The following is an 18,134-nucleotide window of genomic DNA, read 5'->3' as shown; positions in this document are numbered from 1 at the left end:
TTAACAGGATTCGAACCTAGGACCCCTTGCTTCGTAGAAATTTGAATCTTCTCTGGTGCTACACGGTACTGCAGTTTTCAACCAATATAGGAAAGTGGGAGTAGGGAGTTGGGAAGAGAAGGGAGAGGGGGAAAAAAAAGAGGGGAAGAACGAAATAAAGACAAATGAATTAAAACGTCGGAAGCGGGAAGAATTTAAGACAATCAAACGGGAATACAAATGAACCAACAATGAGATACCAGCAGGACGATTCCCATTGTAGCAAAGGAACAATGGTCTTCCGTAGCTAATCTCCATGTATATGGACGAGGGGGGGAAACTTAATTTCGTTTTCCAAGTACGAAACCGAAGGAAAGTTGGAGGGGGACAGGGTTGCAAAGGGAACCGTGTCTACTGCTACCCAGTGCAATGTCTCTCATTCGGACTTTAATCGTTAGGCCAGACGATGCACACCTAATCTGACACGACACGACGCGACACAACACCATGCACAAAACGAGTCATTTTGTTTACGACAAAACGCAACTAATGAAAGAAGCCTCTCGTGTTCTCAGCAAACATGGTGACTGATGAAGAGACATTCCGCGATTAAAATTATCCGATATGCCATCTGGTGATATTTTCAGGAACCACACCCAGTAGGACACTTTGCTGTGTTGAAGCCGTTTAAAGCATGGGGAACATGCGAAAAAGTAACGTCTACTGTTCAGTTTTTCCCTCTAAATCGTTATCTGGGTCAGGACAAGTGAAAAGCTTACATGTGCTTTCCACCCTGTGGAATCAACAAAATGAAATTTGTAAATAAATCAAGGAAAGCAGAACTGATTGACAAGATTGGCATAACTGAAATGCGGAAAGAAATTACGAAGAACGCACGAGTCTGTTCACTTTATTTTCCGAAATATGATTTTACTACCATGAAAGTAAGTTTTAAACTGTTCTCTACGAACATAACATTTTTTCTTCGAAAACAATATAGTATGTATGTAATTTGGAACAGGTGCAAGTCGATTAAGTGCGAAGATGGAAATAGTTTGAGAATTAATTAATGTCTGTAATCATAATGGTAAGTCAGAAAAAGTAAGTCAATTTTCAGTGAAGACTGAAGATAGCCTCAATGAAATTGTTGTTATTGTTATTATTATTATCCTGTTTGTTATTAAACCAGCCTGTCTCTTTGGGGGAAAGTGCGCATACATTAGTTTCATCTGCGTTTTCCGTGTTATTTTTGCCTATCATAATTAGATGCTTCGCTCTCAGCACAGCTTCACCTTAGCTATAGTTCCTGAAATTCACATCGCATTCGCAATATTTAAAAATATGGCGTATTTTAAACGTCTCTTCCATACCAGCAATAACAACACGCTGCTATTACGTACTACTACTGAATGTAAACAAAGATTTATCCTACAAAGAGCGGCCATGTTGGAAGCGACACTAGCGCTGAGGTGGTAATTTTAATCGCGAATAGCAGTATGTGCGTATTACGTGTATTTGTTGTTTCGATGACAATAGAACCTTCCGTAGTTGCTGGATGCCGGGCCGTAGTCATCAGGAATAGTGATACGTTTTCTGCCGACTTGCAAAACGCTGGCGACACTTTTAGCAAACCCAAGTCTGGGCAACACGCCGTATTTGTCGAAGATCGCTCTAGTACGCACGCATGTCGACCGCTGTGCCGGAGTGGTTAGCGCAGCACGCTACAACGCCAGAGGTTCTGGGTTTGAGTCCCGGTCTGGATTCTTTGTGAGTGTCTCTTCATCAATCTCATCACATCATGACTCATGCTCATTTTCGTATTAGCCAAAAGTGACAGAAAAGCGAAGTAAAATAATCCAAATCAATCAATCATATACGCACGTGTGGACAGCAGAGCGACAAGTGGCTCTGTAACATTGTAAGAGGAGCGGAAAGGAGGTGGGGGCAGTGGCTTCGTCGGTCGCGTTCGTGAAGCGTGCGTGCGGAAAGCTCATTGGGTTCCACCATGTAGTCCCATTTCACATAACTGCTTATCAGGATAAGAAAATATGATTTAAGACCTGGCCGCCATTTTAGGCGAAACGGGATATCATCTTTCTACAAATCCAATTTAGCCTAAACTGGTTGAAAGGGAAATATTTCAAATGAGGCAAATTTAAAGGTCTATCAACAGGAAGATAGATGCTTTGTTTTGTTCATTTATCCTTAGCGCTCCTTCATGTCACACACCTGGTCCAGGAAACAAAGGACAGGTCAGGTCCACAGGCGTCAGGACATACAAATGAAGGGGCGTATAGCAGATGTAAGTTGTTTGCAAGGACTGCTACCATGAAGAATTTGAGGAAACAATGTCGGTGCATTTTATTACTTCTAAGCGTGGTGGAAAATATCTCTGCTATGGTAGCTATATATACACACCGTGTTGTTAGGCGCGTTGATGTAGGTTAGGTTAGGTCATCTCTACTTAGTAAAACATAGCAAATTTTAACTTATAGAAAATACGACAAACGCCCCCGACTGCTGGATTGTGTGACAATGCTTCTTTTTAGGAGCAACATCTGACTATTTGGCTCATGTGACTGTTAGCATCGGAACATATTTCGAATTGTTTTGCTGTTTCCGTTGATCACCGTCAGCATTTCCCTCAGTTGCAATATTTTTCTTCCAACCGGTTTAGGCGAAAAGGGATATCCCATTTCGCCTAGTGGTGGAGAGCTGTAAGATCTGATTAACGGGTGCTGATTAGCCATAAGGCGAAATGTGATGCAATCGCCTCCACAAGTGCAAACGAAAGTGAATAAAATAAATCAAATTATCATAAGAAAGGCTATGGTACATAAAATATGACGGAAGCAATGCGTTCAAAAGGATACAGAAAGTTGCGGAAAAAGGTCTATGTCCCAACGTTCAGAGGTCCTTTTTTCCTCCGTTACTAAAACGACAATGAACAGAATAATGCTAAGCTAAGATTCCCTCTTAGGTTAATAAGGGTTATGGGTAAAAGTAACAAAGAACTTTCTCTTGTAGAGACAAAGGTGTGAACACAAGCAGCGGACAATGACACTCCAGACATGAAAGTTCCTCTCGACACGTGCGGGAGAATCACAAGGAAAAAAGAATCTTGTAATCACGGCTTCGCAATCTCGCTCAATATCTTCGAAACGTCAGACGAACTGGAATTCCAGGTACTACTATAAAAAGGCTTCCATTCATTATCGGGAAATTGGATTTCCCACGGAAAACTTTCCGTTCCTGTAATTTGAAGTATATGGAGTTCGCCGGTGGGAGGGCAGGAGTAAACAAAATCATTTCAGCCTGGGAGAGTTCCTGTCGACAGTCACTTGCGCTAAGGATATTTTCCGTCCGGTTAAGGATATTTTCCGTTCGGCTAAGAATATGTTCAGTTTGGCTAAAGATATTTTCAGTTCGGTTAAAGATATTTTCAGTTCTGCTAACGATATTTTCCGTTCGGCTAAGGATGTTTTCCGTTCGGCTAAGGATATTTTCCGTTCGGCTAAGGATATCTTGCGTTCGGCTAGGAATATTTTGTTTTCGGCTAAATATATTTTCCGTTCGGCTAAGAATATTTTCCGTTCGGTTAAGGATATTTTCCGTTCGGTTAAGGATATTTTCTGTTGGGCTAACGATATTTTCAGTTCGGCTATGGATATTTTAAGTTCGGTTAAGGATATTTTCTGTTCGGCTAAGAATATTTTCCGTTCGGTTAAGGATATTTTCCGTTCGGCTAAGAATATTTTCCGTTCGGTTAAGGATATTTTTCGTTCGGCTAAGGATATTTTCTGTTGGGCTAACGATATTTTCAGTTCGGCTATGGATATTTTAAGTTCGGTTAAGGATATTTTCTGTTCGGCTAAGAATATTTTCCGTTCGGTTAAGGATATTTTCTGTTGGGCTAACGATAATTTCAGTTCAGCTATGGATATTTTAAGTTCGGTTAAGGATATTTTCTGTTCGGCTAAGAATATTTTCCGTTCGGCTAAGGATATTTTCCGTTCGGTTAAGGACATTTTCTGTTGGGCTAACGATAATTTCAGTTCGGCTATGGATATTTTAAGTTCGGTTAAGGATATTTTCTGTTCGGCTAAGAATATTTTCCGTTCGGCTAAGGATATTTTCCGTTCGGCTAAGGATATTTTCTGTTGAGCTAACGATATTTTCAGTTCGGCTAAGGATATTTTCCGTTCGGCTAAGAATATTTTCCGTTCGGCTAAGGACATTTTCCGTTCGGTGACTTTCCCCTGCATGCTCTATACCTCTCTCCGTTAAGGATGAAATCGGCCTAGATGATGGAAAAACACAATGAAACGGGATTCGAACCTGGGGACAGTGCCGTGTCGTCTAAGTCTACGTTTACAAGTGTTAGTTACACGTAATTACTAAGACCTGGTTTATTTTAATTCGCTAATCGCAAAGATGAGGATGACTGACGATATGATGGAATTGATGAAGGGCGCTCACAATGAGCATCCATGCCCAGGCTGGGTTCAAAATATTGATGTATATAGTGGGTGAATACTCCTCTCAAATTATAAATATCAAGTTACCACCGTTTTGTTTCAAAATACTAAAAATACATCCGAATATATATTTTTAAATAATACGTTATGTAATCACATATTACAGTTTCACATAATATTGGTGGAAAATTAATGGAAACTTCGAATTTTGCATAACGTGCAGGACAAGTATACCCCGCGAACGATCAAAACTCAGGGAAAGTATCGGTAAATAAAACGCTATACCAACATCGATACACTGGTATCAGCACAGTCCAACTTACAACAAAAATTAAAAAAACAACAACACTCAGTTCATAGCTTACACAGTCTGCCTTGATAATGTAACCTGCACGACGTTATTTTGAAGGAAAAAATCCCTTTCTCAATCAAGTCAGCTCTCATCGAGCTGAAGAAAATTACGGAAAAAAGTTATAACTGTTGAGAAAGGCATGGACAAAATGCACACGATATTTGTGGGCAGGGGCGCCGACTTGTCAAAATTATTTGGGGGGGGGGGCCTCTGATCACTGAAATAAATTAATGAATGACTCCCCCCTCCCTTTCTTAAGTTTTGGCCTCAGTGTTCGGAATCTCGTAAAAGTCCATGAATTCCTCACAAATATTTAAATTTTCATTTACAGTTCGAATGCAAAATGTCGATTGTTCACGGATGGATATGTCACAAGTTTTGTCAATCATAATAGCAAAATATTCCCGACTGTTAATATCTGCCACGGAGCGCAAAACAGATGTCCCTAATATATCAATGATCTCGTTCTGAATGTCATGTGAGAGCCATTTGTAGCCCGAACGTCCCATCCACTCTCCTAGTTCATGCACATCTTATTTTGAAACTCTTGTTAGTAAAAATGTTAACAATACTCATAATTACATACTTAGTATATAGTACTAAGTCATGTGTTTTGCTTTCTCTGGTGAGAGCCCCCCCCCAAAGTTGATGGTTTAGCGGTTTCAGCCCCACAAAGTTGATGGTCTAGAACATTTGAAATGTGTATTTAAAGTTAAGTTCATGTGGTACAATTCAAGCAAGAGAAGCAAGATAATACATTACATTCTCTTAAGCAAAATTATTTGGGGGGGGGGCCCTCTGTCCCCACATCGTTAACATTGGGGGGGCTCGAGCCCCCCCAAGCCCCATGGAGTCGGCGCCTATGTTTATGGGGCAGAAGTAGTAAGTATATTTTACTATATTATAGGTTTGATATTTAGCAGACGGTTTTTCCCTAATCGTAAAGAAGAGTGCAAGACACTTATCATACTTATTCAACAGTTGATACGCAGGATGCTACAACGCCCTTTGTTAAATCTACGCTGGTTGCCATGTTGTTTACATAAATCATATATTGTCTGCGTCTTTGGCACAGTCCACGTGGACGAGCATCACTGCCTAGGACCTCTAACCTCGGAGTACGCAGCGATAACCACTTCGCGACGGAGGTTGGTGGGAGAACCTCCAAAGGCGATAAACAAAAGGGTTAAAGTGATGAGTAGGCCCGAAAGCAATGCTAAACCTTTACTTTAAGGAAGGTTCAAATTTCGTGTGACAATGATTGCCAAAACTCTACGATATACCGGGTGTCCCAGAAGTCTTTCCCTGATTACAAACTTTATTCATATCCGCTATATGCAAGGTAGAGATGTGAAAGTGGTGCCAAAATGTTGGAAAACTAACCAAGTTTATTTGTTGCAGGTTTCAGTAATGTGGCTGTAGTGTAGCAGTGTCAGTGCCAAGGAATCCGGAATTAATGCTCTTGACATCGGGTGGCATCTTTCCATACAAAGTTTCTTGGACTTGACAGGATTTGGGAATGAAGATTAATTCCATTTTTTAAATACCAACTTATTGATGGCAGATATTCTAGACGAAATAATTCTGTACATTTGAAAGTTCCTCTGCACTGTTATTGGTGACCGGGTCTCGTGATACCAGAAAACATGCCGAGCTTTTTTCTGATTTGTGAACATTTCCGGTTTTCTGAGCACTGACACTGCTACACTACAGCCACGTTACTCAAACCTGCAACAAAAAAACTTGGTTAGTTTTCCCACATTTTGGCACCACTTTCACATCTCTACCTTGCATATAGCGATTATGAATAAAGATTGTAATCAGGGAAAGACTTCTGGGACACCCGGTAGTCTTCCTGCTAGGAGAATTTGAAAAAAAAATAATCATAAAACAATCGGAATCGTTACCAAATAAACTCGTATACTTATCTTGACAAAATATAAACTGGCTAAATTCTTATTGATAGGGCTGTCAAATGTGCGCACGACGGGTAACGTACGTAGATGGAAAAAAAAATGCGTGCCAATGACATGTTACGACATAAATCGCCTTCAAGTGTAATCTTATCTTCCTTGGAGATAGTTTCATCGGGCGACTCACCAATCATGACGTACACCAGCGCGTGACCTTACTTCCCCGCTTGACGAGGTGGCCGAGTGGTTAAGGCGTTGGACTGCTAATCCAATGGGCTCTGCCCGCGTGGGTTCGAATCCCATCCTCGTCGTTCACTTTTTTCTGGCGTGTGCAGGGGCGGCTTAATGGGGCATCGAACCAGGGCGTCCCCTTGAGTAGCGCCAAAAACCTTATTTCTTGATTATATATATAAGTGTGCCACTGCTGCATAACATAATAGGTATGTTGCAAAATTATATAGTAATTTAAGCTAAGATACTGTTATTTTGATATTATATAATAAGTAATAATAACCCATGGCTCGACAGCCCTCGAAAGGGCCTGGGCCTATCTCCCTGCTGTCAGTCTCCCTCCCACAATCCTACCTACAGGTGTGGAGATTTTCAACAGGTAATGGGGTGACGTGGGGTCAGCACGTCGAACCCTCAGCCGTTGTAGGAGATTTCTGAGACCGGATTACGCTACTCACTCGTAGCTCCTCAATTTCCTCACGATGGTGGGTTGCCAACGGCCCTATACACAGGCCGAGAACCCAGGCGGACTCGAACCCATGCCGTCCCACAGTCGGAGCCCAAAGCAAAGTGCCTTAGATAGGTATTAAATAAGTACATACCTACAATAAACGTGTTGTTGAAGAGTAACATTTAAAATATTAAAAAAATAACGCAATTATTTTTGCTCGTTAAAACTGTAAATATACATATATTTTTATTTTATTTTAGTGAGGGTTGGTTGAGTGAAGGGTGGAAAGTTAAGGGGAGGCGGGGTAGAAATTATGGGAAGCAACGAAAATCAGCCTTGCCCGAGCTAAAATTTAACTTTAGCCGCTCTGGGTGTGTGTGCAATCTGCACCATAAGTGTGTCCTTTTAACGAACGTGGTTAAATAAATTGATGTCCCCCCCAATTTATTTCCATATCGCACTGAATTTATACTATAATTGCAGTCGCTTGACGAGGTGGCCGAGCGGTTAAGGCGTTGGACTGCTAATCCAATGGGCTCTGCCCGCGTGGGTTCGAATCCCATCCTCGTCGTTCTCTTTTTTACTAGCGTGTGTATTACACCAAACGCATTCCCGGTCGACGAATGTGATTCAATATGTTGAAGGTCCTCCACAATTTACTTTCATACCAAACCAAATATATGACATAAAGAAATGCAGCAACATTGAAAAAATACAACAAAATTTTGGTGGCATACCAGCCTCAAACTGAACATCACCAATATAAATAAAGAATTAGAATTTGATTTGACGAGCAAAAGTAATTTCCCACATTACGTGTGAACAAGATAGAGAGGATAGAGCAAGATATTTCTGAATTTCTCACACGGGGGCCACATGTTTTTATATAAACACAGAGGCATTTTTTAATGCATGCATAAATTAAAGAGTAACACTGTTAACCCTTGTTTCCATGATAATAAAACATAAAATGCTGACCAATCACATGTGAATTATTGTGAATCATCGTCTGAAGAAGACCCTGTTAGAGGGTGGAAACACCGGAAAATATTTCACTTTGGGGGGGAAGGGTTACTACATTAATTCCCGAACCTAAAACGCCCCAGACCCCAAGTTTTTAGGCCCTCGTTTGTCTCTAATGGCGTCTTTAAAATGGCGGTCATGACCAAGGTTCTATTCCTGTTCATTGCAGTTATTTATCGTTCATGACGTCTTATTTCCACCTAATTTGCAGTTTGTAACTGTATTATGATAATAAGAAATTAAAAAGACCAACTTTATCAAATATTATTAGTTATGGCGGCCAATACGGCCGCAAAAAGTCTAAAAATAACCCTTTCAGCAATGTCATCATGTTAGAGATCAAACCTTATGTTTTGGAGGTTCCAGAACTCAACAGTGGCATCTAAAGTGGCCATCATTCTCAATTTAACGAGTATAGTACGCTGTTGCGATAACGTAAATGCTCCTTTCAAGGACGAAGCATGTGTCAAGACAAGGCTCGTACCAGCGTACAACCACAACGGTGCATGCTACGTGAAAATTCAAGCACATTATATTTAAAAACTCATATTTCCAACAACTTTCTCCTCTTTCCATTTCTCGCCATCTGCACTAATGTTTGTCCTATGGTGTCAGACTTTTGAAACACCCTGTATATACAGATTATAAAAAAATTGAACTAATATTATTTCGTGGGCTTAGTCTGACACTACTTTAGATGCCACCGTTCAGTTCTGGAACCTCGAAAACATAATGTTTGATCTCAAACATGATCACATAGCTGAAAGGGTTATTTTTAGACTTTTCGCGGCCATATTGGCCGCCATATCTAATAATATTTCATAAAGTGGGTTTTTTTAATTTTTTATTATCATAATACAGTTACAAACTGCAAATTAGGTGGAAATAAGACGTCATGAATGATAAATAACTGCAATGAACAGGAATAGAATCTTGGTCATGACCGCCATTTTGAAGACGCCATTACAGACAAACGAGGGCTTAAAAACTTGGGGTCTGGGGCGTTTTAGGTTCGGGAATTAATGTAGTATCCGCCCCCCAAAGGGCACGTTCTCCGCCGGAAGTGAAATATTCTTCCACTTTTTCTTGCTTCCAACCGCCCTATTACATTTTTAGTGTATATTTTTTATACAATAAATTTTGCCTTCGTCAGCATTTTATGTTTTATTAAATCAAAGAGGTTTTATCTTTTATTCAATGTGAAAACGTATGTGCAAAGAAATAACATAAAAATAACACACGGTAGTTAACCTGATTTTGCACTAAACTACGAAAAATAACACCAATTATAGTTTAGAATAACGTTTTTCATGGAAAGGTAAGGCGAAATGAACTAGCTTCCTCTATAACCTCAGTGGTTAACGTTGTCGCCTTGTAATTAATGGTTCTCAGGCTCGATCTTCGGTGGAGACACATTGCACAGTCGTTCGGATCTCACTTTCAACTGAGGATGTAGTCGCGATTGGCCTGTCCGAGCATAAAGCCAGCTTTGTCAAAACGAAAAGTTTTTTAGTGTCTACTTATAGGTGGAATATACCGGGTGGTCCAAAAGTCCCGGAACGGTCACATATCGTGAGAAATACACATCGAATCGGAAAACGAAAAAATACGTGTTTAATAAGTGAAAGAAAGATATTCAATGATATCACATGATTCCCCACCCCCGCCGCCTGGGGGTGGGGCGGGGGGCAACTGTGAAATGTTTAATAGAAACCTTTATTTGGTATTGTAGAATCGGAAAGAGGACTTCATTCCGAGTCCAACGAGCTGTCAACCATCCTCCTAGCTCAATTAGGAACGGAGATATGGGGATTTAAAATTCTCGCAAAAAGAACGTGAAAATTTCATAAAACCCCCCAAAAATTCAAAGGGACGCTCTGCCTCTAATTGAGCTAGAGTGAAAGCAATTGCAAATTCGGAATCTGCACGTCAAGACCTTTCAATAGAGTATATGGTAGACCCCCCACTTAAAATCGCCATATCTCCGTTTCTAATTGAGCTAGGACGATGGTTGACAGCTCGTTGGACTCGGAATGAAGTCCTCTTTCCGATTCTACGATACAAAATGGGGGTTTCCATTTAAAAATTCAAAGTTGCCCCCCGCCCCATCCCCCGGGGGGCGGGGGTGGGGAATCAAGTGTGATGTCATTGAATAGCTTTCTTTCACTTATTAAACATGTATTTTTTCGTTTTCCGATTCGATGTGTATCTCTCACGATATGTGACCGTTCCGAGACTTTTGGACTACCCGGTAAAAAATATGCAAGCACCGGCGTACGCAGGGGAACCGAACAACTTTTCAAACGAAGGTTAACAATGGTAATTACAAAATATTTTATAGTTATGTTACGCCCACCTCCTAGAACGCAGCTATAATATCCACATTTACAATTCCAGCCTGGTCCGGGAAAAAAATCCTGCGTGCGTCAGTGTATGCAAAGGATTTCATGCAATTTCGTAAAAACAAAATCCACTGACTTTTCCAGAATTTTCAGTCAAGAAGCAAAATTTTCAGATAAAAGCCATAAGGACAATTTATGTATTTCCACATGTGTGGAAGAAGGTGTAACTACACTTAGAATCCACTGAACCAAATTTGTAGAATATCCACTTCACGTATATAAGTTATAAGAGAGACTGAAAGAAAGTGGGAAACTTCAATAGCCACTTACTGTACTAGATCTGTACTTGAAAATAGCTCAAAACACGACTTTTCCAAGAGTATTCAATATAGACTTTCTAGTGTAAGTACTGGTAATTCTCAGCACATCATACTGGTTTAAAAATCTTCTTTCGGTGCACTACTATATAAAAAATAACTTTTTCAGAAACACAGTACTTTTTATAGAATTGTCATGGAAATTTAAATTCCATGACTTTTCCAGGATTTGCAGGTTTTTTTTTCCCCAGCACCCTGGAATGCAACTCATGAAAAATTTCAAATTTTAGGCGAGCGCAATTCCCTTTACTGTAATTTTTCATGTGATTTGAGCGATTTATTTTGCAGTACATGTTGGCAAAACTGGTTACCCAGGAACGGTCAACAGGGGTCCACTGTGGCATAGGTCAAAGTGGACTGATATCACCCCGCCAGCCATTTCGATCGTGTGTTGCAATTTATTTCCCGTTGCACAACGTTCTGCAGACGTAATTGCATGCGTGTTTGTGACGCGGAGAGAAGGGGAGTAGAGGAAGAGAAGCAACAAACAATGATCCTCAGACGAAAATTTTGGGAAGGGCGACGCTCCTAAGATTCTACACACAACCGTTACCACCTTACGCCCGTCAACCTAAGCAAGTGAATACAACCAATTGTGCCCTTAGCAATTAAACCCACCTTGACATTTGACCCTCCGGTGTCTGTGGTATGACGCTGAACGTCACTGCTGACGTCAGAAAGTAGGTATCACGTGATTCCTTCGAGGAACAGCTTCCGAAGTCGCAGGGGGTCAGATGCCAATCGGAGGACGAAATTCTGGGAAAAGAACATGTCAATGGTAAGTAAACAATGATAATAGTTTCCACACAAAGAATTCAAGGAAAAAATGACAAAACATTACACTTGGCAACACAATGAAGTGCATCTGTAATCAAGGATTGGATAAAAAAAAGTTTTGCAGTATACAGACATATCTTTCGAAAATTATGGGGCTGCGACATCCAAAAATCATTCACTACACAACATAGGCTATATCCATAATGGAGATACAATGCTTTATCTGTATTAAAAGTAACAGTTATGCAAATATATTTTTACTTATTTAAATCAAAATATGTAACTAAATATGGACATACATATTTTGAAATACGCTTACATGCAAAATTCAAATACAAAATATAATTTATTTCTTGTTACCAAAACAATGGATTACCAAACATTATCTTAAGTGCTGAACCGTGAATCTCCTCCTGTTGTCCCTAAAGACAGATTTATATTCACTGAAACCGCATTAAAAAAAGCATGAAATAATGGGAGTAGAAAATTATGCAATGGATTTCACCGCGAATGCTTGAGCTTGCCTTCTGTATTCTTACAAGAATGTTAGAATAACCGATGCATTATCTATTGCCAAAGTTTAAAAATTAACATAGAGTACAAAATGAACAGAATACAGATGAACGGATATCGAAATACATATCGAAAAATATGGAAATTGTATGTTAAAAGCTAATACATGCAAACATATGGAAAACAAAAATATTTTTTTTCGAGCTTCCATGCCACGATACGCGAATATACTACAAAGATTGATTTGAGCTAAATTAGAAGACATGCATTTACCTATAAATCCGTTACCTGGTAATGATTTATTTCGAGAAATTAATGCAAGGAATATTTGTTGTTTCTTGAAATGGAAAGTATCTTAATGAATTTATGAGGACTTCATGGTGTTATTATTAAAAGGCCCATAGATTAGCTAACAATTAGACTGTTCATGTAATTACTTGTTGCCTTGGAAACTAGAAGCCAACCATAAGGGAATCTCTCGTCTGTATTGCAAGAAGTGACAGAGAACAAGATTGCAATAAGTGTTAGATTCTTATACTAGGTACACCAATGGCGTAAAGAAAGGTAAGACTTTCCACAGGTGTAGCTAAAGAATCAATATACTAAATGTCTTTCTTTCTATATCGGTTATTTTGCGTTCCTTTTTTCTTCGGTTAATCGCAACAGTGAGGATGAACGATGAACTACATCATCAGCAAACACAACGATACGTCCATGGTGCACCCCGGATTCGAACCTGGGTTATCTGGCTTTGTAGCGCGTTACGGTGACCATTCCACCAAGGGGGACGACAGATTCAAGTGCACGCATTTATAACATTAAGGCCCGGCTCGACCTTTGGCACCCGAATAGGCGAATTTTTAAAAACAATCCTCTCCATTTGAAAAACTGCTGTGATATTCCAAAATATGAAAAATTACATCAGCTTAGAATTACTTCTAAAGCATTGACGTGAATTTTTGAATAGGTTTCTTTCACTGTTGTCTAGATATTATTAATAGTTTAATAGACTTACGTAATCACGAAACTATTGATAATATCTAGACAACAGTGAAAGAAAACTACACAAAAATTCACGTCAATGCTCTAGAAGCAATTATTAGCTGATGTAATTTTTCATATTTTGGAATATCACAGCAGTTTTTCAAGTGGAGAGGATTGTTTTTAAAAATTCGCCCATTCGGGTGCCAAAGGTCCAGCTGAGCCTTAAATTGACGATCGTACGTATGTTTAAGTATAAACTGAGTGAATGAATGAGTTAAAATTCTCGATTGCGTCGATACTTGTCATTTTGGACCCTTCAGAGTATACAAGCAAAATTCCTCTTATCTACAACCCTTACTTTAGAGTTAAAAATGGGTGTAAAGAGCCTTGAGAAAGATTAAAAGTGCAAGTTTGTAAAGAGACCTGCACATGACAAACACTACAAAGGGAAGGATGTAGTAAAAATCTTCCCCAGATACAGTAGAAGACACCTGCTTTTCTCAAACAGCTAAAAAAATTACTAAAACAGTCATCATCTCCAGCATGGATGATAAATCGTTGGGTAGGTTAAAAATACGTGTGAGGAAAGCAAGATCGTCTCAATCGAGACGAATATGTCGAACACTTAATATCGTATTACATACACACACATTGGAGGATCCAAACGTAATGCAATGATAACCACGTCACAACTAGCGAAAACCTTAATAAACATAACATCTGTTAGAACTGCTATTACCATTCGTGATCGAGAGGCACTTAATTATAAAATGTACATGTATAAATTTACATATTCAGTAGCATATGCCACATAGAAGACATTAAACACTCAGATGGGCTAACCTCACTCTAGCTCCTGCAATGCGATATATATGCTTTATCGCTCCCACGTCGACGTCCGTATAGAGGATGTCCAGAAACACCACAGAAGGAATATTTCTACACACCACTACAGCTAGTTCATCGTCCTCGTCATCTTCCTGATCAGGATAATCCCTAAAAAGAAACAAAAACAAAACATTTTTTAAAAAAAAAATAGCAAGCTATAAATGCAAATATAATACATACAGCCTTTCATGTTTGTTTCATAACCATCTAATGTTCTGACAGTCTAATCGGAATTTGAACTACAATTTAAGGTGGGACCCTAACACCTGTGGAATTTGTCTCCATTGGCGAAATAACCCGGTAGCCTTTGAAAACAGGCGACAGTGTAACAATAACGTTATCGGGAAGGCCTAAGATTTTGTCTCATGTTTATGTTTGAAGTTGTTGAATTAACAAGGAAACAACCTATAAATTACTCTTTATAATTTTTACATGGTTCATACATATTTTCTTTAATTTCCGAAAAAGACATTCTAAAAGTAGTAAGTTAAAGTAACAATTAAATATCACACACTCACATTTACACCTCAGTTTTCCATTCTCTACTTAGCTTAGATTTAAAAATAAATTTCGTCCAGATAAGAAATAGGAGCAACAACTTTGCATGTCTGAATCCCTCTTTAAACAATTTCAATACAACTCTAATTCATTCTATATATATAAAAAGCCAGAATAGCATACAGACTATGCTGAAGTTTCCACAGCCGCAGCTCTAATGGCGCGTTGCAATGCCAGAGGCCCCGGGTTCGAATCCCGGATCTGACTTGGAAGTTTGTGTTGTCCGTCTTGAAACAGAGAATTCAGAGAAAAATTTGACATGAGTGAATGAAGTGTAATGGGGAAAGTTACCGCGTAGGGGCTCTTCTTTTAATAATAATAAAAAAAAGTGGCGCAGTTGGTTAGCGAACGGTACTTATAAGACAGTATCTCTGAGCTATGCCGGGGTTGTGAGTTCGAGTCTCACCTGCAGCAATTTTTTTCTCCTCTGGAATCTTTCTGTCATCATATTTAAAGAATTGCAGAACCTTCGATTCTAAGAGCTCCAATGGCGCAATTGGTTAGCGCACGGTACTTATAAGGCAGTATCTCTTAGCTATGCCGGGGTTGTGAGTTCGAGTCTCACCTGCAGCAATTTTTTTCTCCTCTGGAATCTTTCTGTCATCATATTTAAAGAATTGGAGAACCTTACATTCTAACAGCTCCAATGGCGCAATTGGTTAGCGCACTTGGTAGTCTCGCGCGAACCGCGGAAGGAGGAAGTTGGATCGGTGCTCTCTCCCGTAGCGTGTAGTTGAGACAGCGCGCGTGTATTACGTAATCGTCCAGTCGAACAAAACTGAAGTCTTGAAAATGGCCATCAAGCGAGTGAACACGTTGAAATTGAACTTTAGAGAAGTGAGATATAAGCCAACGTCAAATGAACTACATCGCTGGATAAGTACGAAATTGAAACTGAAACCAGAACAGGTTGTAAGTATAGAAGTAGACTATTATAGAAAATGTGTTTTTGTGAAATTATTGTCTAAAGTAACGGGTGAACAGTTATTACGCGAGTCGAAAGGAGTGTATATGTATAATGACGATGACGGCGAACATGAAGTGATAATGACGTGGGCTGACGAAAATCATGTGATAGTGCGGCTGCACGTCGTGCCGAGTGAAATGTCAGATGAAGCAATTTATTCTGTACTAACTAACTACGGACAGGTGATATTCCTTGATGACGAAACGTATTCGAAAGACCACATATAACCAGTGAGAACCGGAAGAAAATTAGTAAAGATGAACTTGTCCCGTGCGATACCTTCATACGTTACGATCAGTGGCGGCCGATATTGGGTTACGTACAATGGTCAAGAGCGTACGTGTTCCTACTGTGATGCGGTCGATCATTTCTTTAACCAATGCCCTAGTCGCCAGAGGCCAAAAGCACGCACAAGTGATAACTCGTACGCAGGGAGAGTGCGACCCGCCCCATTCAACCTCAACAGCGCTGAAGAAGTGATACACAATGATCGGACAGTACTTCCAGCTCCAATAACCAAGACGCAAACTGAAACAACTGTAGATGCCAGTTCCGATACAATACAGGATGTCCCTTTAACACCGACCGAAGAAAACAGCACCTTGCCTAGTGTCGATCCCATGGAGGTTCCAGTATCCGCCAATGACGAGACTACAATCATGCCGCTAAGTACTACGCAGATGACTCCTGTGGAAACCATCGAGAACTCGCCACCAGTAGATGCAGATTCTTCGCAGACGACAAACATGGACCTGACTCTAGAACCCCCATCATTGCCGACCCCATCTTCACCCATACTGGGAAAGAAGAAGAGGAAGAAGCAACGTAGCACAGACCAGAATCACACCCACCCGGCGAAGAAAACGAACGAACAGCGTTCACCATCGCCAGTGAAGTATACCCTGACCCCAATTGTGCCCAACCCTTTGGAAACACTCCCCAACCCCACGATGACGACCACTCTAAATACCGATTCTTCAGGAAACCTGTAAGTACATGCAATGTTTTGGTTGTTTATATCATTAGTGTGTTATATGACGGCTCCCGTGTATCATTTTGCCACACTAAATCTGAACAAATTATCCTCTACAGTCAAACACCATGCCTTGACTGATTATATAAAGCAAAGTGCTCTCGATCTTCTTTTCCTTCAAGAGGTCGGTACAGACGATTTTACATGTGGCCACGACTACACTATATATAATAATTTCACATACAACGCCACAGGTACTGCCATTTTGGTACGACAAGGTATACCTGTTAACAAAACTTTCCTGCATCCCTCTGGGCGAATTACGTGCGTCGAAATAGGTAAAATCTGGTTTTGTAATATCTATGCGCCTTCAGGATCAGTGGCCCGCGAGGCACGAGACACTTTCTATGCAACAGAAGTGGCGACAGCTTTAGGGGGCAACCACCAACATATTGTCCTTGCTGGGGATTTTAACTGTGTGTTACGACGACAAGATCAATATCCAGGGTTTAACTCATCCCTTAGTCTCTCTACCCTGGTCGAGGCCTTTCACCTAAAAGATGTCTGGGAAACCAAGCACCCACAACTGGAAGGATTCACCTTCATACGTCCATACTCGGCCAGTCGATTAGACCGTTTCTATGTAAGTGCGAACTTATTACCCAAAGTGTCATCTATAAAGATTTTTCCCACTTGCTTCACCGACCACCTCAGTGTGCAACTAGACATGGCAATGGACGCCAAAACTGCAGTTCGGGGACGGGGATACTGGAAACTTAATGGTTGGATTCTTCAAGATGAACAATTTCGAACAGCCTTCAAACAAAAGTGGAAGGAATGGGAAAATATGAGCAGGCGCCAAACTGATATCATCACATGGTGGGACACATTCCTGAAGCCGTCAATCAAGCATTTTTGTATAGCATACACACGTATGATGCACACGGATTTCCATAAGAAATACAACTTCTATTATCGCGTACTCCACGAGCTGACGAAACAACTCATACGGGGCGACCCAGTCCTGCAGGAACTGAAACGCATACAATCGGTCCTACTGAGGATGCACCACGAGCGAATGGCAGGTTTCGTGGTGAGAAGTCGTCTCCCAGCAATTGAACCCCCAAGAACAAGCCAGTATTGCCCATGTAAGCGCAGAACAGCGAAGTGGGAAAAGGAAACTCATAACGAGATTGCAACAAGGGAACGAATGCCTCACACAACCCTCAGACATTCGTGCATGCCTATATGAACACTATGCAGCGCAATTTAAGGCACCCCAGGTGGAAGAAGAACACGTGAGATACCCCGATATCCCCACGCTATCT

At 40.4% G+C, this 18,134-nt stretch overlaps 1 protein-coding gene and 2 non-coding genes across 3 annotated transcripts in view; 2 read left to right on the top strand and 1 right to left on the bottom strand.

Annotated features, from left to right (window-relative positions):
- Positions 1-18,134, bottom strand: part of LOC145992738 (tectonic-2-like) — a 619,016-nt gene that overhangs the window by 3,259 nt on the left and 597,623 nt on the right. The window contains exons 7-8 of the mRNA XM_083129123.1: positions 14,264-14,416; positions 11,765-11,902 (exon numbers count right to left, since the gene is read on the bottom strand). Of these exons, the coding sequence (XP_082985249.1) occupies positions 11,765-11,902; positions 14,264-14,416 (291 nt within the window). The remainder of the gene's footprint in view (positions 1-11,764; positions 11,903-14,263; positions 14,417-18,134) is intronic.
- TRNAS-GCU (transfer RNA serine (anticodon GCU)) lies at positions 6,952-7,033 on the top strand. Its single transcript has one exon. It is a non-coding gene; the product is annotated as a tRNA-Ser (tRNA).
- On the top strand, positions 7,894-7,975 carry TRNAS-GCU (transfer RNA serine (anticodon GCU)). Its single transcript has one exon. It is a non-coding gene; the product is annotated as a tRNA-Ser (tRNA).

This window comes from Lepisma saccharinum, chromosome 9 (genome assembly GCF_977018435.1).
Source record: "Lepisma saccharinum chromosome 9, izLepSacc3.1, whole genome shotgun sequence".
Taxonomy (NCBI): Eukaryota; Metazoa; Arthropoda; class Insecta; order Zygentoma; family Lepismatidae; genus Lepisma; species Lepisma saccharinum.
The sequence above is the reverse complement of the archived record's forward strand: the minus strand, read 5'-3'. Positions and strand labels throughout refer to the sequence as shown.